Source organism: Ixodes scapularis, unplaced genomic scaffold, assembly GCF_016920785.2.
Source record: "Ixodes scapularis isolate PalLabHiFi unplaced genomic scaffold, ASM1692078v2 PGA_scaffold1__304_contigs__length_218370807, whole genome shotgun sequence".
Classification (NCBI taxonomy): Eukaryota; Metazoa; Arthropoda; class Arachnida; order Ixodida; family Ixodidae; genus Ixodes; species Ixodes scapularis.
In genome coordinates this window covers 146,813,323-146,835,286 of record NW_024609846.1, presented here as the reverse complement: position 1 = coordinate 146,835,286, position 21,964 = coordinate 146,813,323, and the positions used below count along the sequence as shown (strand labels likewise).

General features: G+C 42.5%; 1 protein-coding gene across 1 annotated transcript in view; it reads right to left on the bottom strand.

Annotated features, from left to right (window-relative positions):
* Positions 1–2,311: 2,311 nt before the first annotated feature.
* The window catches only part of LOC121832989 (membrane metallo-endopeptidase-like 1), a 148,881-nt gene continuing 129,228 nt past the window's right edge, over positions 2,312–21,964 (bottom strand). The window contains exons 18-21 of the mRNA XM_042290369.1: positions 19,518–19,616; positions 15,190–15,242; positions 2,925–3,042; positions 2,312–2,862 (exon numbers count right to left, since the gene is read on the bottom strand). Of these exons, the coding sequence (XP_042146303.1) occupies positions 2,728–2,862; positions 2,925–3,042; positions 15,190–15,242; positions 19,518–19,616 (405 nt within the window). The 3' untranslated portion in view covers positions 2,312–2,727. The remainder of the gene's footprint in view (positions 2,863–2,924; positions 3,043–15,189; positions 15,243–19,517; positions 19,617–21,964) is intronic.

The following is a 21,964-nucleotide window of genomic DNA, read 5'->3' as shown; positions in this document are numbered from 1 at the left end:
TTTTTTCAGGGTGGAGAATAAAAATGAAGATGATTTAAATCCTAATATAGATCGGATTTAAATCACACATATTTTCAAATTGTTTTCACAACCAAATCTTTTCTCACAAATATAATCCCTGAAATAGTTTACAGTTCGTCTATCATTAAGGCTTTCATGTGTATATGTTTGGTATCTATATAAAATATTCATCAGTGACCGAGTATATGAAAAAATGTATTAATCAAGCACTACATAGCTGGCTAAAAATGAGTAAAACGTAATGTTCTTTGGGGCGAATCGGAGCGTTGATGGAACTTTCTATCTTTCACTTTGCTGTTCAGTTGCGTAAAGTCGTATTGCAAAAAATCCAGAAAGCGGGAGAAACAAATACAAGGGAAACTGTGCCTTATTGCATGGAAATCAGCCCTCGAAGAAAAAGAAAATTAATATTTTTCACAACTAAAACAAAAAAACTATTTTTTTAGCATGGCGGGATTAAATTTAATAAAGTTGCTAATTAAAGTGTACTTTAAATTTAGTCATTGTTTCTTCCGCATTTTTTTTATATTCAAACAGATAGATCAATATATTTCTGTTTTGTGTAATCTACATCTAATGATAAAGAATCCCTTTTTATAGCTACAGTGTTTTAAACCAAATTAACATGATTTAAATCAAGTGCATTTAATTGAACTAAATAAAGATCAGACTAATTTTATTAGCGAAAAAAAAAACAGCTTTTTTATCCTGATTTTGATCGTCTGGCTCCAGTTTATTCTGACTGAATATTTATGCAGAACCTCGGGGTTAGGTTCATGTGTCGCGAGGAAGCAATGTTATGAGAGTGAATAAGTCAGTTTTACTAGACCGTACGCTAAAGCTTTGCGTGCGCAAAGAAATTGTGAAAAATTGACAAGAGTCAAAGAAAGAATAAAAACACTTAGGGACAAGGAGAGACAGCACAGTTCTTTCAACTAGCAACACACATTTACTGGTGTCTCCTTCAATAGTACTATCTCCTTCCTAACGTTTGAGACTAAAGAGGAAGATACGGAAAATAATATATTTATATACGCCCGAAAAAAAACACAAAATCACCTCCATTACACTAGAAGATAAAGAAATTTTGGAAGAAAGAAAAAAGAACACTATTCTTAGTGTTCTTTTTAGGAGGGAGATAGCACTATTGAAGGAGACACCAGTAAATCTGTGTTGCTAGTTGAAAGAACTGTGCTGTCTGTCCTTGTCCCTAAGTGTTTTTATTCTTTCTTTGACTCTTCTTATTTTCACCGACACACTCTTTCATCTTTGGCAAATTGAATCAAAAAGATCATGCGATATGTTCATCCTGCAACGTAACGCACAACTAAAATCGGACCGAGCAGGTTGTTTTTAGCGTTCGCTATGCTACCGCAAATTGCGTACATAAGAGTCAGCAACGCTATACTAAAACTGTCTAATGTGGATAAGGAGTGGTGCACGGGGCGGCTGTGGGACACGGAAAGGAGGAGGAAATCATGAACGAACATTTATGAACGATGGGTATTTTAGCCGTGTCCTCTTTATAACAATATGTAATATTTGCTAATTTTTGACTTTCTGAAGTAAAAAAAAAAAAAAAAGAAAAAAACTCTGGCTTTCAGAACGTGGTTCTTAGAACCCCCGAGCAAAATGTGGTTTTTATGAGTTCTGCACATATTGAGTATTTTTATTGTTCTACTCAACTTGGAAATTTAAAGACAGTAATATTTAGTTCAACTGAAACACAACAACAGCGCGCTTCCTGGCATAAACGCACGTGTAATATTTTGCGAAGTTTCTTATGATGTTTTTTTTTTTTAAGTCAGCGATGGGGGACTGATAATCTAAACTCTGAGACAAGAAAAAAATAAAGTAACGGATAAGAGGACACATATTGGAGATTCCATGTAATCCTGTTCGTTATTTTACTTCTCCCTGTCTCGGGGTTTAGATCATGATATTTCATAACCAGCTTTCCTGCATATTTTCGCGCCTTGCTATATGCAACTCCCATGTTATGAATGTTTGTTGGCATATTTTAAGTGAAGTAAGCAAAGGCGGATTTGTCTGCTCAGTATCGTAATTATCTTTTGTGCGATGACTTCGTTTTCTACTAATGATGAAGTCAATGCAAAAAGGAATCGAATAACTGCCAGTAGAATCTGTAAACCATGGTATAGCGTAGATAATTACTCTGGACACAGTGCTAGCACGAACGTAATATTAAGAAACTACTCCACACGAGGCTACGGACGGCAGCCTTGTTCGTTAGAAGGATCACGAAACTACTGTTTCTCACATTCCCTTTCAATATTTTAAATGCAGAATCCCCCGCGATATTACAGAAGCGTGACAAAAAGTTATGCTTTAATTAAATGGTGGCTGAACAGCAATAGTAGAGCGCGGCTAATCGCTTTATTAATAAAAAAACACTTAAAAATAGCCGCGTTGTTACATTTTATTTTCGAATACTAAGATAAAAACCTCTCGTCAACACACTTTCCCAAACAACACCGCAAGAATACGTTATTCGGCTACACGTAATATAAAAAAAATTCGACACCAGTTACGGTCCAGTGGCGAGGCTTGCACCTGTTTTTTCCCGTTATGACAATCCAAAAACCATCCTTCCGATACCATCGCTAGGAGCTTAAGGAGCGTCAGTTGGAGTTTGTCACAAGTATTGTTTTTTTGGTCTTCTCGTGTGTGATTTGTCACACATTATCATACTTTTATAATATCAAGAACTTCAATATCCGAATCCAGCAAAGCGGTTAGGTTGTTTTCTAGAAGTTGTTGAACAACGGCTCCAATAGCGGCTAACTTGACAGACGTGTCTTTCTTGGGCTTGCGTTTCTTCTGCAAAAAAGAGTAGGTTAGGTTATAGTCGTTAAAATTGAAACTCAACGTTAATTGCTTACCTTCGGTTTTTCCGGAATGATCACGCAGTCGTCTCCTGGGGCCTCCAACTTGTGGGCATATTTCGGGCAGGAGAATAGGTCCAAGAAAACTGGGTCTAATTTCATCAAGAAGTTTACCCTGTACATAGAAGACAAATATGAAATATTTTGTTGGAGCGCATTTTTCGCTACTTATGTTAAGTTTTTATATATTTCTCTCGATTTTATTATTACGTAGCTTTGCGCGACTTCCAAATTTTTCCTCTCCTCCATAGCGAAGATATTACGCTTCAAAAGTGGCCCCATACCTTTGGAAATATCGCATAGGGAACTGAGTACTTCTCTACGTTGAGAGATATCCTTTTAGGGTTACTCAATGTACACACTTTAGAATAAATAAAACGTATTAGTGCCGTTAAAAACTACTTACATGTCGTTATGGGTTTTAACGCGCAATTGAGTTATTTTAAGTTTAATTTACGGTTAGCGATATTACATTTTGCTTGATAGGCGTAGGAATGTTCTATATATATAAGTGTCGTTGCTTAGACACGCGTTATATATCCAAGCGCGGTTACTTAGATAAGTGGAATTTATGTAAACTTTACTAAAGCATTTAGGTGTGCTAGTTAGATATGCATTTGAGAAATATTTAAGCCACGAGGAAATCACGATGGTTTAGGCTCTGACGAATCGTATTCAATAGCAATAAATAATCTACTGAAAATAATGCAAGAAACAACTGATGCTGGACTTTCTGACGATACAGCAGAGGAGATTGTGTAAGTAATATTGGTGAGGAGGTCAAACAAGAGGGGCGCGTTTTGTCCAACTTGCTTTCTACTAAGCTTGGTGCTTACCAAACCCTACCTGTGCACAGTATTTTTACGTCATCTTTCTCAAATCGGCGCGGAGTAAAGAATGTACATGAGAGTTGCGTCAGCTTTTGAATGGGACTAGTGTTCAGTCGCTAATTTACTAGTTGAACACGAGCACGAGCAGAAAACACTTACAGACTATGGACACGTCAACCGAGCGCTACGTTAGAAATACAGATCAGTCTTCATGGGTTTAATCATCAGTTTAGCCTCTAAGGGCGAGGTGGTCGGATCTTCTCGCCAATAGGATTAATAGCGACCTTTTACCAACTATCCAAACAAGCGACCGTGAATAGAGCATGTAAAGATTCTGCAAGTCCATTTAACAAATGATTATTATTCAATATACTAAGTTTCTCTCTTTCCCAACTCGCACCTATTATATCTTGTAATCATCGTCCATCAGAGTTCTTTTCTGTAGATATAGGTCTTAGGCCGTCCGAATCTGCAATACACTTATTGCGATGACACAAATAACATGTTAGATGTATCTATCGAACGCCAATGGACAGGTAAGTTGATATTAAAAATATTATTCATTCCTACAATACGCAAGCCTGATAAAATGAGGGGCAAAGTTAGTTTGGCGGGTTAGATATTTGGTCGAAGTGCTCGCGATAGACCTTACCGGAAAATCGCACAGGGTCACTCGTCAAGCCCTCATTTCTGCGCGCAGCCCAAAAAATTCTCGGACCTTTACGATGTACGTTCGAGCCGGCTCGTACCCTCTGAATATTCTGGAGGGGACTCAATTTCTTTTCCCTTACCAGCGCGACTTTTGAACACAAAGAAAACGAAGTGGATCACATCCTGAAGCCGATAGGTACCCTGGTTTGTTATCGTTCTACTTTGATGCTCTGAAATTCCGAAATGCTAAACAAACATGAACCGCTGCTCTTATTTTGTCGGTACGCCTTCACGCCCTGAAAATGGTATTACCGAATCGCGTTGAAGAGACGATGGGAGGAGTTGAATGGTTAGGGAATGATGTATTTGACGAAATCCTATTGTGGGTTAGGTACCCTGTAATTGAAGTTCCCGGTGTGGGTAAATAGGATTCCGGGTAATATAAATTAACTTATCCTTTCCTGACGCATACCAAGTGCCTTATGTTTGTTTGGTACTTGAGTCACCAATACGTATTGTATTATTAATGCTAGGATGATGCGGTCGGCAGCATAGAAGATAGCACAAATGATGACTGACAGTAGATAGAATGATTCATAGGTGCTGAGCCGACCCGTGGGGTCTGGCACGAGATGGTTGTTCGCGCCACTGCCCCGTCGTCGCCTTCATCTTCCTAACGGTATTATTACCATTCTCCGTGTTACCCAGAACGTTCTGCTATATATTTTTCGACAGCTTTTATGTTCAATGTGCATTTACACTGTGTGTGTGTGTGTGTGTGTGTGTGCGTGTGTGTTTAAATATACCAGACATTAGCAATATTGATGTACCTTGCAAAAGCCCCTTTCCGACATGTTCTTTCCCGCCCCGTCTGTGCCACAATACGACGCGTCTGAAAATCACAATTTCCTAGTGACTATTTGTTTATCTTTTTCTTTACTTGTAAGGGACACTATACTTCTTTTTTCTCGGTTTCCGTCACCCTCGGGTGGCACCCGAGGGTGACCAAAACAGATGTGGTCATTGTGGGGGGGCGTTTCCACGCAAACTTCTGGCTTCGTTTTTGGCGGCGTCATGTCACCTCCAGAAGCTTCCTACCTCCAGGGTTTCGCAGTTGACAGCGAGTGCACAAAGGCGACGGGGGCCGTGACGATGTAGTTTTGGCCCTGTTCGATTGTCTCCATCAGTTCCTAGCCTCGGCTAAGGCAAGACTTAATGTGGATCCGACTCTAAGAGCCGAGTTTGTGTGTTCCCTCACCACGATCGTGTGTACGACACCTAGGTTATCGACCGAAATAGACGGCCCGCGCTGCACAGTCGACTCAATACTGTCGCACCTCAGTCTCCTTCTTGTCTTTTGGGGCGTAATGAAGAAGAACGTAGAGGGTCATTGAGGCGATAAGCTGAGGCAATCACAAGATGCCACACTTCGTTTAACCTTTTGTCTAGACGAAGCTAACGGTGCGAGCTAATGGGGCCAATTATGCGGCGTGAAAACCGGAAGTCACTAGGTATTTTTAATGCGGAAGCCTTAGCTGTCCCATGGAGCGAAGCCGGCGTTGGCGTTGTCTGTAGCCGCCTGTAGCAGAAAAAATGGCACCTAAATCCCCATTCCCAAAGAAACACGAAGAAAAGAACAGCAACGCATATGCCTTGTCACAAAAACCGGCGGTTGCGCTCAAGGTCAAAGCGGACGCGCTGCAGAACTAACACACAACGAAAAGCATAACAACGCAATTCTTCGTCATGAAAACCGTCATGAAGTCGGTGAGTATCGCCACGCCTACGTAGTAGGGGAGCGTGATGCCACCGCCGGAGCACCGTGTGTGATAGGAAGACGTGGCGCGCTGCTTGTAGGAATGCGCTGCATGTAGGAATACTCTTGCATTCCTACACGTAAGCAGTCTTAAGTGTCTGTGCTTCATTTTTGTTTATGATTGGTTCAGCGATAATAGGCAACGTGAAGAAACATGGCGAACACCATGATAGTGCGATCTCCACGCTGCCTTATTCGGCCTATCAGATCGCAGGGACCGCTGCGGCTGGACTCAATGCGAAACGAAGTAGTGTAGCCACACTTTCATAATGAACAATGACGCTCTCTAAATGTATTTACATTTTTCCCCAAAATTGCAACATTTCGGCTGCTTGATTAATGCGCCCAGTTCTTTTGGTTGTTATAACTAGATATTTGTTTATTTTATGACATGAACCAAAGATGCCGAACGTGGCACCTTCGACGTTTTGGTGAAATATTTAGAGCATTGCATTTCATGATTCTTTATAAATGTTCATTAATAAATACTGCACGCCTACAGTCTTTACATGTGCTATTGACTGGTACTACTTTTATTTATTTTCCCAAAATAACCTATATTACTTCTTAAATTTTGTGAAAATACATTTTCTATATTTTTCACCCGCTTTATTCAAAGAGGACAGTTTTAATTTTTTTTTTTTTTTACTTATTATTATTCCCAGTGATGTGAACTTTCTATTCCTTGAATCGGAATTTCGCATTTATTCTTGTATCGTTGTAGAAGTGATTAAACACACATTCAAAGATCCGAATATCAAAATGGAAGTTTCGTAAGTTTACTTTACTGCAAGACTGTTTTGCTAATATACCAAGGGCTAGAGGGTTGGAAGTGTTCGGGAGATGAAGGAGCGGTGGGAGCTGGCAGCGCGGGGGAAGGGGCGGGGAACAGGTTATGTGTACGTGCCCCCATTAGGAAAAATATCTTCCCCAATCGCCCTTATCCGCTGTCTTGACCCTACCGGCTAAGCGGTCTTTTTTTTATTTAATTTTTAAGTTTGAGTAGGGGCTGCCCAGTGCTGTGCTTGTCCATTTAGTATATATAATATTTTTGTATCTCTCCTGGAACCTTTGTTTGTCTGCTTGTCACGTTATTTCCCTGCCGAAGGGTGTGCCGACACGATAATTAACGTCTGTTAAAACCAGAGGACGACACCTACAACCGGTAGATGTGGAATTGTAGCCAGCATTCCAGTGACCTGCTCCAGTTGTTTGCATTACAAGTTTCTTTTTTTCAGTTTGATCAATGACCGACGATGGCAGGTTTGGTGAAGACTCCTTGAGATGGTCAAGATAAACAGAAGATGTTTTGAAATTAACGCTTTCGCTGTGATAACCATCACAACCTGGATCGGTTGATGTCAATCTTGTTTTCTCACAACGTTACCGTAATAACGAAGGCTGATATGCTCTGCAAGAATTGATTCGAATGCCTACGTGAGAAATATCTGCGCCTTGCGTTAGCAATTTGAGCTCAAGTTCGTACCATGTGCTATTTCCGAGCACGATGTGCTGAGAGACGTTGAAGAAGGCATTCTCGGGAGCGGACTAGACCTAACCCCTCGGAAATTCACGTCTGCAAAAAAGCATAAAATTCTAACAGTCAGAGCTGAAATGAAAGGTAGACAAAATAGAAGTGATTTTTAGTTTATTTTTTGAAATAACGTAGCTACTGTCTATTAGACCAACCCAAGCAACTAAAACTTCCCTGCCAATGCTTTAGCTCTACTAATGGTAAGAGGTGGAACAATGTGCGTCAAGATTTTGTCAAGGCGGTGTTCCATCGAAAGCGATGCCAGCTCCAGATACTGACTCATGGCAGCGTTACGATAATCGAGGCGAAAGGATGAATTGCCGTAGTGTCAAAACGCCTGTGGCGAAATTTGGAGAACCGGCAGACTCACCTATGTGCGTGGAAATTAGGAGATATTTTCTGCAGGTGGAAGATAAGCGCTGTATGTACAGACAGTGCTAACTTCTAGAAATGGTCGCTCATTAAATAAGTAGATGGATTGCACTGGACCATTAAGTACCGCACAAGGACGAACTTGATAGTTTAAATGATAGTCCAAACATAAAATGTGCCCTGAAAATCATTAAATATTGTATCAAGTATATAAAATAGCGCAACAGAAAGACAAGGACAAGAAGTAAACAGGACAGGCGCTAACTTTCAACTAGATTTATTCAGGGAAATTGCACATATATACAAACGACATGCAAAGCAGCACCACGCAAAAGTTGATTAATTTTTCACCCGATCACTCAAAAACTGATATTCGTTACAACGAAGAACAATAGAAGTGTCGCTGACACATGCCGTCCCACTTTTTTTGATAAAGTAAGCTTCCAATAGCTCTCGAGCGACCCTCTCTCGGCTTCTTCCTAGTATCCGTATCTGCTGAAGTCGCGGAACACAGCCACACATGTTGCAATGTATTGGCAAATGCGAGCCATATTTATTTTTTACTGATAATGCGTGCTCCCGTGCTCGGTCATTGATGCACCGCCCCGTCTGGCCAATGTATACCTTCCCACAACTCAGTGAAATTTCGTAGACCACACCCACTGTGCAGTCCACGTAAGGGGTGACGTGTTTCTTATCACACGGTGCTTTTGCCTTCTCATCAAAGATGCGGGCGCACAACCCAGCCAACTTCTTTGGGGCAGAGAATACAACGGGAACATCGTACTTGCTTGCAACTTTCTTCAGATTGTGGGCAACCTTGTAGATGTACGGAATAACATCCACAAGGTTTTCCACAATTTGAAGAAAGTTGCAAGCAAGTACAATGTTCCCGCTGTATTCTCTGCCCCAGAGAAGTTGGCTGGGTTGTGCGCCCGCATCTCTGATGAGAAGGCAAAAGCACCGTGTGATAAGAAACACGTCACCCCTTACGTGGACTGCACAGTGGGTGTGGTCTACGAAGTCCCACTGAGTTGTGGAAAGGTATACATTGGCCAGACGGGGCGGTGCTCAATGACCGGGCCCGGGAGCACGCATTATCAGTAAAAATAAATATGGCTCGCATTTGCCAATACATTGCAACATGTGTGGCTGTGTTCCGCGACTTCAGCAGATACGGATAGGAAGAAGCCGAGAGACGGTCGCTCGACAGCTATTGGAAGCTTTTTTTATCAAAAAAAGTGGGACGGCATGTGTCAGCGACACTTCTATTGTTCTTCATTGTAATGAATTTCAGTTTTTGAGTGATCGGGTGAAAAATTAATCAACTTTTGCGTGGTGCTGTTTTGGCTGTCGTGTGTATATATGTGTTCAATTTTCCTGAATAAAACTAGTTGAAAGTTAGCGCCTGTCCTGTATACTTCTTGTCCTTGTCTTTCTGTTGTGCTATTTTATATGTTTTACTAAGATGAACCAACTAGCCCAACAACGTACCCTACTAAATTGTATCAAGGAACTCATAGAATATACGTCATAAGGTGTGTTTGGTAGACGTATCTGATGTTACTGAAAGCTATCACCTAGACTAAAAGATTACAGCATTTCATTCACTCTGTTTATAATGAATGAGGATTAACGCGGAGAAAAGAGTATATACCTACGTGTTCCATACAAATCTCTGTCTTTCTTTTTTTTGCTCAGAAATTAGATTACAAAGCGCAAGAGCTGATCCCCACAAGCCTTCGTGGAAGCACAGCTCATTAGATCTAAGTTGAGGAACTTTACAGATCGAAAACCTTCATTCCAATGCATCTTCATTTTAAATCGACCACCATAAGGAGACTCAAAAAAAAAAAAAAAATCTGTGAACGTCAGCCATTGAGAAAACTAGACACACGCAATTTCGAATCCAAAAAGCTGAAGCAGGGGTTTGGAACGCTATATCCAACACCAGGGCTATGTAATTTAGATCTAGACTTCTAGTTTTAACATCCACTAGGATCACGTCGCACACTTTTCCGGTGGGAAATATATTAAAAAAAACAGAAAACACAAAAAAGATAAGGATACAAAAATATTACTTATACTAAACTGAAATAAACAACAATAGGCACCCCGAATAAAGTGTCTTAATTCTAAATAAAACAAGAGAAGTGCGGGAAGCCTGTTGTGCCTAAACAACGGAGAAGTGGGGGAAAACATTATTTTCTGATGGCGGCACGTTTACGTAGCCCTCTCCCCTCCCCGCTCTTCAAGGCCAGTTCCTGCCGCCACTTCACCTCACAAATACTGGCAACGTGACTCTCCGTAGAATTTTAAGCCTAAAAAGCTTCGCAGTAAAGCCAACTTGCAAAACTACCATGCTGTCGATTTTGGTCCATTGATGTGCGTTTGATGATACCTAGAGAAAAGATCAAGAAGAAAGAAGAATTCTGCTTAAGCCAACGAAAAAAAAAAGTTAACATGGGGCAGAATCAAACAAAAGTAAGAAATAAAAAAAATGGCTGTTTCAATAAAGCGGGCTTGAGACTGGATAAATTCATATTTTGATGAAATTTAATAAAATATTATTTAGAGATTTTTTTTTTTGTGAAAACACATTAAATGAAAATGGTAAAAGTTGTGCGTGAGCTCTTAGTGAGCTTAACAGATATGGTAATTGTCTTCCTTTTTTTTACCGCAGGAGAACACATATTTTCTCCAACACGGATTTGAAATAATAAGAAAAGTAAAACGGTAGGTCAGTGATTCCGGACATAGGGAGGGGCTTAGTTTTCTCGTGACTGGGGCTTAGTTTTCTGCCTTTCGCACCCCCATGGTCTCAGCATCTGAAGAGCAGTGGGGTGGACTATTGCCGGCCTGTGCTCAGTGGGGTTTTGGGAAGCATTAAGAAACGGTGCGTACAGAAAGCGTGTGCTTACATTCTCCTCCTTTAACCTACGTTCTAATTATTTACCTAGAAGTGTCCTGGTGTTTTTAATTATCTCTAACTTCTATTTATGTCTAAAACTTGTATTCTATCGTTCACCAATGGCTCAACATAGGCTCGACTTGTTTGTAGCCAAGAGAATATTAATGTGGAAGCCGTATTTATTATTTATTTGTAACGTTCAACCAACTACCCTGTCTTACTAACTTCGTATACCACAAAGTTAGGCTAGTATATCTAGATGGTCCTAAATAAATTTTTATTTCAGGTTTGGTCAGATGCATGACGACTTCGACAGCTTCGCGATTCCGAAAGAATCAAGCATAAGCTCCAAAGACGCTTTTCTCTTCCTCCAGGAGAAAGAGCACTTCCAACGCTTCGCTGGAGAAGCACGATGCAGCGCATCAAGGATTCAAGAGGCACGAGACGGCACTCCCATTCAATGCGTCAGTTGAAAGGGTGTTGATCATCGTGTGGCAGTTGGCATATTCACAAAGAAACCCGGCAAGACGTCTGACGAAACTTTTGAGAGACAGCTCGTACCTACGATACTCAAAGCCAATAAAGTGTTACTGGCGGCAACGATAAGCACTTAAATTACCCTCTTTCCGTTTGTTTCTTGCTCACCGAGAGTAGTGTTGGGAGTAACGTCACAAAAGTAAGGGATTACATTTTGGTGGAACGGTCACTTACTTTTATGGAAGAGTAATTGAAACGGTAAATAATAACAAGTTAGTCTCGAGTAATTATAAATGTATTTCTTTACATTTTAGTAAAGTATGCAAGTCTGACCTCGTCTATGTTTGCTTCACGAGATTTATCACTCTAACCTAATACATTACCAGGCGCAATGTTTAGAATTGTCTGGCATATCAACACACTATTATCATCGATTAAAAGTAAGGATCCTTCGTTGCAGCCCATCTACTTTTAATACAGAAATAAGATTTGGATTGAAGGTGACCTCACTGGGGCGCCCAATGTTACTTGGTCAGAAGATGAATTTGCGTGTCAAGGCAATGAAATATCTGATGCGCTTTGTGACTTAGCGTTTTGTCGCTGCCTTCCACGTCATGTAAAGCATCCGGCACAGGTTACTGGAACATCTAGCACATTACTAGATGTTTTATTTGTTAGTAAACAGTTTGATGACTCTGCGGTTACAGCTTATGAAGGTATATCAGATCAAAAGTTTGTGGTTTTTCAATGTGCTTTCAATAAATCTCGCATTCATTTCTGTGACACTGCTGGACGGAAGCTACATTTTGATTACAAAAAGGCCGATGACGAATGGGTGCTATTCAACCTTGAACAACACCTAGATGGGTTCAACAATATTACAGATGTAAACTATTTGTGGCAAAACTTTAAATGTCTAGTTTACAAATGCTTTTCAAGCATTGTACCCCAAAAAGAAAAGAAAAAATTGGATGTCAGAACTTCTGGATAAAAAACGAAATACAGCAAGTAAAACGCAAACTTTAAAGGCTTCATAAGCGTGGTTTACCCACGATTATTGAGAAGTCTAGAGAATTGACAAATCGACTAAGGATGCTAAAAAACTAATTTTACATTATCACTGCCTGGATAATGTTATCATCGCCAGAAAGGTTCTGGTGTTACCTCGCGATGTCTAAAACCAATATAAGGCAGATGTCCTTCCATAAATGTATTGTGAGTCATTAGGCTAATGTGTAACGTGAATTTAATAAATTTTCTCAGTCAGTTTTCACAAGGGAATCAACAGAGCCATGCAGTACTCTAGGACGCGAGGGTTTGTTAAACGTAAACCACTTGATATGTGAGGACGGTTTTGTGTCATTACTCTTATCACTTCATGTTAGGAGAGCAACGGGACCAGATGATATAACTAACGCATTTCTTAAAAATACGCATATGGTCCGCGAAATACCTCACGTGCATATTTTTCAAATCAGTTGAAGATGCCTATCTGCCGGACGACTGGTTGATAGCTAGAATTGTTCCTTTCATAAAAGTGGCAGCAGTGATCCAATCAGAAATTATCACTCTATTTCTTTAACTTGAACGTCCACTAAATTGCTGGAGGATACTTTGAACAAGCAACTCGCTGCCTTCTTAGAACCAAGTTACACACTCGGTTTCAATCAACATGGTTTCCGCAGAAAACTGTTTACAACAACACAATTAGTCGATATTAATGATCGCCAAAAGGTGGGTGCTGTATTTGTTGACCTATGCAAGGTGAGGCAGCGGCGGGAGTGCCAAGTTCGGTGTGGCGTCGGGAGTGCGAAGCTCGGCGCTGCGCGTGTTGAAATGACCTGTCCTCTCAGCATCATCATCCCCCTAGCTGCGGGTAAAAGTTGACAACGTTAGGCCTAACATTAGGTTTAACTTTAGGGCTAACGTCAGACCAACGCATGCCCAAGCCCACCCTAACATCAAACAGTTGCGCATGCACAATGTTTGACGACGTCAGACCTCTAAGCGTAACGATAGCCCTAACGTTTGGCCTAACGTCAGGCCAGCGCCTACCCGCGTCCCCCCGTCCGGCTGCGCCGCCAGCAGTTCGCCTGGCTCCTTAGCAGCGATGACGCCATTGCTATGGAGCCACATGACGCGTCGCAGCCAATGGAAATTTAGGTGCCGTTTCGCTCAGCCTATATTAATTTAGGTGCCGTTTTTCGTTGCTACAGACAACGGCTGCAGACAACGCCGGCTTCACTCCATTACACAGTTAATGCTTTCGCATTAAAAATAATCGAAATTAAACGACACGGAAAGAAAGAACCGCCAAGGCAAAAATAGGAAATGAATTAGACACTAAGGATGGAGCCTCTACACAAAGCCCCTGCTCATGTTTTGGTAATGGCAAATTTCTTTTTTACAGCGGAGCCCTTAAGGACTAGTTCCTCTAGGGTCGTGTCCGTGGACAAATTAATCTTGACACAACACTCTGGACAGCTACCGCCATCTTTGAGCGACGGCGGCAACCAAACAACAGGCTTGCCGGTTGTCTGGTTGCCGCCGTAGCTCATAAATAGCGGCAACCTTTCTTTGGGGGGAGAAGAGCGGGAACGGAAGGAGCGGCGACGTGCGCAGCAGGGCGAATGGTTCCGCAACCGCCACGAAGCAGTTTTCGCCTCAAGTTCCACTGCGTCGAGCGCTTCAGATTCCCTTGCGAAAGAAGAGCAGATCGCTCGCGTGGAAGGCCACCGCCGAGGACAGGGCTACAGCTTTGCTGCTCTTCCTTTTTCACCTGAGTGGAAAGGCTGAAAGTTTTTCTTCTTCTTTCTAAGCATTTTGAGGAAGGTTAGGTCTCAAATAGTTTTCGGCGAGCCAACCCGTTATCCACATACAAAAGTAAAATGCAATGCTCTTGAAAAAGAAAGAATCTGTTGCTAACTATCGTGCACTCGCGCGAGGCGTGACTTATTGCGTTACGCTTCTTGGTTCGTGATTGGTTCCTTGGCGTTCTTACCGGCGGTTGCGCTTTCTGATTTGATGCGGAGCCTCAATGAAATTACGGTGCCTGAAACGCGTTTCCGAGTGGTGTATTTAGCGTCCTACGCCGCCCATACATCAAAAGTGTTCCCGCAGTGGCAACAAATAATGTAACAGAAGCCGGAGTCTTACGCTGTCGGAGGTAGCGATTATGGCGGTTGACCTTAGAAATTCTGGAGAAAAGAATGAGCGAAAGCGAGTCTCGCTGTGGTCGCGGCGTCCCAACTTCTGGCTGCTGAAGCTTCCGTGCACTGTCACACCAGAGGGCGACCTCCAGCAGAACAGGCGTCTGCCACATACATTACCTCTGTTGGGACGCCGCCAGGATCATGACCGGCGAAAGCTTGATAGTTCTTTGACGTCATCTGGCAGACACCGAGGGACCACTTTTTGGGCGCGGTGAACACACCAGTCAGAGACGCGTTCCAGAAATTATAATAAAAATAATAGAGATTCCCCGCACCCTGCCTTTCTTAAGCTGCCATTGACTTTAGCAAGTTGTTTAAATTTGAGTAGCAAAATACACTGAAAAAAGCGCAATAAAGGAGAGAGCAGAAAACAAAAGGCGTCTTCTGCTTCTCATTTGTATGATTTATTTTTTCACAATAGTTCGATAATGTCAGGCGCCTCTGTATTATCAGCCTTACCTTTCTTCACTCTCGGTGACAGTATAGCTGTACCCAGCTCCTCTGCAGAAAAGCTGTAAAAGAAAGCATATGATAAACGCATTTCTTTACAGGCTAGGAGCTCGTACCCTTCCGTTTTCGTTCTTCCTTTATGTATAAAACCCGGCCGCATAAATATACTCTAGGATATCTATCACACGTTTATTGTGGGATAGAGAAATTAAAGAATCTTAAGAGCAAGTTCTATCTCATGCGCTGGAAGAACTTCAAGTAACCTGATTGGTGCCATCGTCGAAAGAAAACGTTACATTGAGTTTAATTCACAGTGTTCAACTTGCAAGCAGTGCAGGCAATCGTGTTCAGTATTGTAACTTCCAAAACCAGTCCCTACTTTTACTACTGATGAATGTTAATGACGGTCAATATTTTCGTCTATCTTTTGTAATTAGTTTCTGGTGCCGGCGAGCCGTATTCGCTTGTCGTAACGTTTTGTTTAGTGCGATTGTCTTGTTATATTTACTGCGATTTACCATTTTTGACACCTGTCTTTTTTTATATACACAGCCATATACTGTATTAGGCCCCTTCTATTATAGTCCCACAAACTAGTAAACGCATTTTTAAATAAAAAAGGAAATATTATAACTCGACAAATGTTGCGCCTTTCACGCGTAAAATTATAGTTTCCCCGGTGGTTTTTTTTTTTTTTTTTTTTCTTTCTTTGAAACTTGAAACGTAATAGCTCAACTTCTAGACCGGTATCGAGGAGTCCTCGTGTTTTTTTTTTTTTCGCATGCCTGAAATATATATTAGAAAGCTACGCTCTTTCTTTCGTGACGCGCAGTGATCTGGCATTTATCCCAAAAGCGAAGGAGCTTTAACCATGTTGAATTAACCTGAAACTGGGGTAGAGAGGAAAAATCAAAACGTAAAAAGGACAGAAAATAGACAGGGCAAAGACTCAAACTCAGCTCATGGTTGATATTACCAGCTCTCCTGTACCCTTTTGATTTTTTTCTACGAAGGAGTAAGCTGTTCTTGTACACGTTGTGTGCCAGACAATGACGGCGCGTGTGGCTCCGTTGGGAGGACAGTAGGGGAAGTTTGCAGCTGTCAAGCGATCTGGGGAATCTACAGCGACAGGTTTCTTGTGCCAATCGGACGCCAAGGCTGTTTCATGTGATGTACAGTAGGTGGCAACATTAGTTGGCTTCACCGATCTCCAGCAGACGGTCTAAAAGTTCTCAAGGTCCGATGCCGGCATTCTAAGCCAGTGAATGGACGGTCGTAATTGTTCGTTCCATGGATATCAGGTTGAATATATTGGAAAAATGTATGCCCTTGAACCATAACGTTTTTATACCCAATACGCGGTAGTGTTTCTATGTTCGCTCGACATCTTTTGTTGTGTGATGGATTGTAAAGGTCGCAAGCATTGGCAACGAAGAAGAGCATGGCTGGAGGTGGACATTCAAATATGAAGGCCAGTATTCGTAGTTAAAACAAGCCTGCACTTGAGCAGTACACTCGTGGGAGCCCAAGACATATACCCACGGAGGATGATCTGCAGCGTCTTCGAGGGAGACAAATACAGAGTACTGCTCAAAAGTCTGTTCTAAACAAATACATTGCCGATGATGCTTCTAAAGTTCAAAGTAAAAATAAGGCTTTCAGTTAACTATCCTGGAGAACACAGAGACAGTCAATCACTGATAACACAACAGGCTTTCGCGCTCATAATATTCGAAGTGCCAAATTTTAGAGCGCAGCTCTTAGGGGCCCGTGCCCGGCTTGATCGGCGTCGGCGTAACCAAGGTCATCCCAAGGTCACGTGACCCCTCCCAAGGTCATATCAAGGTCACGTGGGGTCATCTTGGGGTCACGTGACCCCTCCATGTCACGTGACCCCTCCCAAGGTCATCTCAAGGTCACGTGACCCCAAGATGACCCCACGTGACCCTTTGAAGGTCACGTGACCCCCAAGGTCATGTGACCCCAGGTCACGTGTCCCCTCTGAAGTTGGGGACTTTGGGGAGGAGACCTTGGGGAGGAGACCACGTGACCCCCGAGGTCACGTGGTCTCCTCCCCAAGGTCACGTGACCCCTCCAGGTCACGTGACCCCCAATGTCACGTGACCCCCTGAGGTCACGTGACCCGTCCCAAAGTAGTCTCAAGGTCACGTGACCCCAAGGTGACCCCCACGTGACCCCCCAGGTCACGTGACCCCTCTAAGGTCACTTGACCCCCGAGGTCATGTGGTCTCTTCCCCAAGGTCACGTGACCCCCCGAGGTCACGTGGGGGTCACCTTGGGGGTCGCGTGACCTTGAGGTGACCCCCACGTGACACCCAAGGTCACGTGACCCCCAGGTCACGCCTCCCCGAGGTCACGTGACCCCCCTCGGAGCATATTAAAGAATGAGGGGAGGAGGAGGAGAAGGAGGAGGGGTCTACCCTTCCCTCAGTACCCTTCACTCCTCCTCCTCAAGAGCTGCGCTCCAATTCGGCGTTACAGGGATTTGTAAACGGCTTTCACTTTTTAATCCGAACGTCCCCGAATTTAATCCAGCTGTACACCAATTTAATCCAAATGCCCATGGGTTCAATCTGAGTTGTCAACAATTTCATCCCAACGTCATTCATCTTAATTCGAGAGTCACTGAATTCAATCCGTTCATATCTGTGAATTACCTATGACTACAAAACTCATATGTTAAAACCGTTTTAGAGGTCTAAGTTGCTTGCAAGTCACGAATGACTTTTTCACTCTATATGCGCTTTGCGTGACTGGTTCTCTCGTGTATTTAGAGGGATTTCCTCGACCTAATACGTAAGCTCGAGGTGACTGATGGAGTTGTTTCGTCGATTTTAGAATGGTGACGAAAATTTTCAAGAGGCTTGACAGTGAAACCCTGTTTCACTTTCAAGCCCGTGTGAGCCGCCCTATTATTCGAGGCACGCTCAATTCAGCTCTGTGGAAGAAGGTAACGTAGAAAAGTTTCGAAATAGTGACCAACTCGACACTGAACCCGCGCGACGTGGACCGTTACACTCCGTTTCACAATGTGCCCGACCTCAGCCAACGCGACGATCCGAGGGTGTCAATCGAACAGCGCCAAAATTAAATGCTTCGTCATGGCGCTCGTCCTCTTTGTGCGTTTTTTCTCCCCGGTTAAACCAATTACGCACCTAAAAATCGCAGTATCATGGGACATTTACTGTGCCTGACTGGTTTATCCGAGAATGGGCGAACGCGCAAGACTACTTGCGCCATGACGATGTGCTCTTACCGCCGCTCGTTTGGCTTAAATTTCCCAGATAAGAGCTTCCTACAAGTAGCGGAATGCTTTGAAGGGTCGACTACGTGACGGTGCAGGTTTTAGGAAAGAAGCGAATGGCGGCGCACAGCAGAGGGTTGAACTGGATGCCGCCACTTTGTTTCGGCGGAATGTGCTTTGTCATTTATATTGATTGTTGTTATTTGTAAAAGAAGTATCAAGGGGCATAGTTTGACTCCGTCTAATTGTACCGTTGGCTGAGGAAGGACCTAATGTAAAACAGGGTGTGGTTGTTTCAGGCTCCGGGACAGTCTATGACCCAAAACTTCCTACTCCGCACAGCCAACCTGGGACGGCGGGACCACGTGGGGACGCAGCGAGGACAGCGATGACTGCTCCCCACTCTCCAGATGGGAAGCTTCCGAATATTATACCTGGCGCTCTTCTGGCTGAAGGCCTTCACTGTTTTGCCGAATTACTTGCTCAATTGTTGCACAGAGCGAAAGCTTTAACCGAGGTCGCTACACCGCACCCCTTACGTTGCCATTCGTTATGCATGATAATCCACGTGTGATTCACTTTTATACGGCAAGTTTTGCCATGTTCGTGTCTGCCAACGTCCCGAGGACTGAAGACGATCTTTGGTCCAACGAAAAATTATAAACCGATAGACTGCATATTGTTGTGAAAAGGGACGTGTATAAGTTTGGATTATACAGACTCCAGCCTGCAGTTAAGTGTGTCTTAGCGTTTCTAGATGTTTTGCCTAGTTCTTTTAACGTCTTGTAGTCACAAACAGCATTGTTACATACACAATGGATTCCACTTAGGCTTGCTTCGTTACGTTTGTTGTTTGCCATTATTTTGTAAACAGCACGGCGCCAGGTGTCAACAGACGTTCTGACGCAATGTCGGAGCTAAACTTATATAAAACGTTGCAGACTGCATTGTTTCAAGTAAAATTCATAATGATCTTGACTTCAAGCAGTTGCTTTGCAGCTTCTGATTGTTTTCAAGTGAGTTACTTTTGAAGTTATTTTAATGGATTCTGATATTCAGTAATTATACGCACCTGTCCATAACTGTAGTAGAAGAGTTTCTCTGAAGAATTAAACTGGTCACCTGGGAGGGCGTAGTCCACATTCTCGTCCTTTACTGCTTCAACGTACGCCTGTTGTTTGGTTAAAATATTACATAAAATAAACATTTTTAATGCTAAATATTTGTGTTTGAGAACTTTAAGGGCTCGGGGCATGGTTTAACAACGCAAAAACAAACAAAACGGAGGAGAAAAACTATATCATATAAAAGAATCAACTGGCCCACTTTCGAATCTATTGAAGGGCACATAACTTTTTATAAAAGTATAAACGCCTGCTAATAAAAATAATAATTATTATATGCTTCAAATGGTCATGCCTGTAAACTTTCATGTATTCATTTCTTGGTTTCTTTGTGTCGTTTTCTTTCGGACGGGGTTTCAAAAAAGTGCCAGTTCAAAAGGCCAGTCAAGCCTGACAAGGCACTTCTTCCTTACAGTTCGAAATAGAAAGCACTCTTCCGCCGAAACACCCCGACAAAAACAAACCCAACAACAAAAAATATGCACAAAAATACCCATAAACTAGATGATCTTAGGAAGTACATAACAAGGTATGACTGTACAATATACGCATGTGAAACACAGGAATCGGCGCTGAATATTAACATGGCCAGACATCTGTGACAGGCGCCTCTAGTACACTTATCTGTCCCCACATGGTGTACTAACCTTTAACTTTTACGCCGTGTGCAAATCCGTGCCGAAGCAGAGTGTGTGCCAAGTGAAGAAACAAAAAAAAGCAAAAAAACAACAACAACAACAGTATTTTCAAAGGTAAAAAAGGAGAAGATAATGAGTTTGTTGCGGTTGAAGCATAGTGATACCTTTATCATTATCCCTTAACCTCTTCAAGGCGATTGGAGGAAGAATATCGGAGCTTCTAAACCACTTTGCAGAAGTCATCGCACGCATTTCTATAGTTCTTACAGTTTCCTTGGAGCGCGATATAGTTAAGTACTTACAGGTATAACTCTGTTAGGTTAGGTAAGTGCAGGGCGTGGAGCGTATGCTGTTATTGGTAATTGATTCCGCACAGGACGTATCTCAGGATGGATTGTCAGCTGATGTATTTGAGGCACATAATTGTTTACGCGTTTATTTATATCCACGTTCCGCCTGGTGCAATGTTGTCACCAAAAACAAGAGTAGATTAATTGAGAACAAAAAATAAACGTTTGATGGGGCGAACATGTACCTACAAGTCTAAAGAGAAAGCTGCCACACATCTTGCGTCGGTGACGGAAAGGTGAATGAACCGAAGCAGCGCGTTGCCGCTATTTTCACGTACGTGGCACGTTCATGAATGCTCTAAACAAGAACACTCGATGACAGCCGTGAATGGGCTAGTATATCTTAGAATAGTAGGAAATTGATAAAATAGTAATCCGGGCCGAGCGGAATCGCAACCCCCTTAATTCCTCGCCGTGACAGCCGCATGCGTTGCAAACTCCGCCACGCACGCGGCTATATTTTTTTTTTTTACCATGACAAAACGCGGTGAAACGCAATCGGGATAAAACACTAAAAACACAATCCATCTTGGCTATTGTCAAGCGTGCTACACGTATTTGAGGGTAAACACCTCAAGAATTTGCAGCCACTCAGGTGTAGGTTTGCCGGTCCTCATACATTTTTTTTTAAAGCACATGTGTTCAACTATGTACTTTGTATGTACGGAGCGAACATCGATATCTGCGAGCATTACAGCATGCGCCAACGCCTTATGTTGTGCAGGCCCAGAGGGGAAAGTGTGTCGGGGAACGTCATTCTCCCCTTCTACCGCTCAAAAGTTTGGGCCATGGGGCGTTAACGGGAAATCTTTTTAAGGGACCTTTGCATGACGTCCCCCCCCCAAAAAAAAACCGCCTCGCAAAAGTCTAGGAAAACTTGGTCAACCGTTCTCAAATTTTTGTACGGTATGCAGTTGTTACACCACGCTACTGCATGGGATACTTCTTCAACTAACCAGGCTTGAACTAGTGGTTTGACTATGCAACTTTAAAAAAAAATGTATTTGTGTTACGCGGGGAGGGGCACCATTCGCTTCACTCGCTTTATGATATCCTACCTTGGGCCTGGACTGTACAAAGACGATACAAAGTCGACAGTTGGGCTAGTTGGTTTTGGTTATATATAATGACAAATACTCAGCGCAAAAGGACAAAAAGGGAAGTGACACATCGGATAGAACACAGCGCTCTTTCCTATCCGGTGTGTCTCTTCCCTTTTTTCCCTTTTGCGCTGTGTATTTGTCATTATGTATAACGATACAAAGGAATTGTAAAAAGAAAATAAATTAAATATTTTGTTTGTTTCTGGCGGGACAGACAACAGCACCAGATAAATATTCATGTGAGGAACGCGTGGCAAAAAACCAATATGCACCAACTTCTTTAATATACATCCTTGGTTGACGA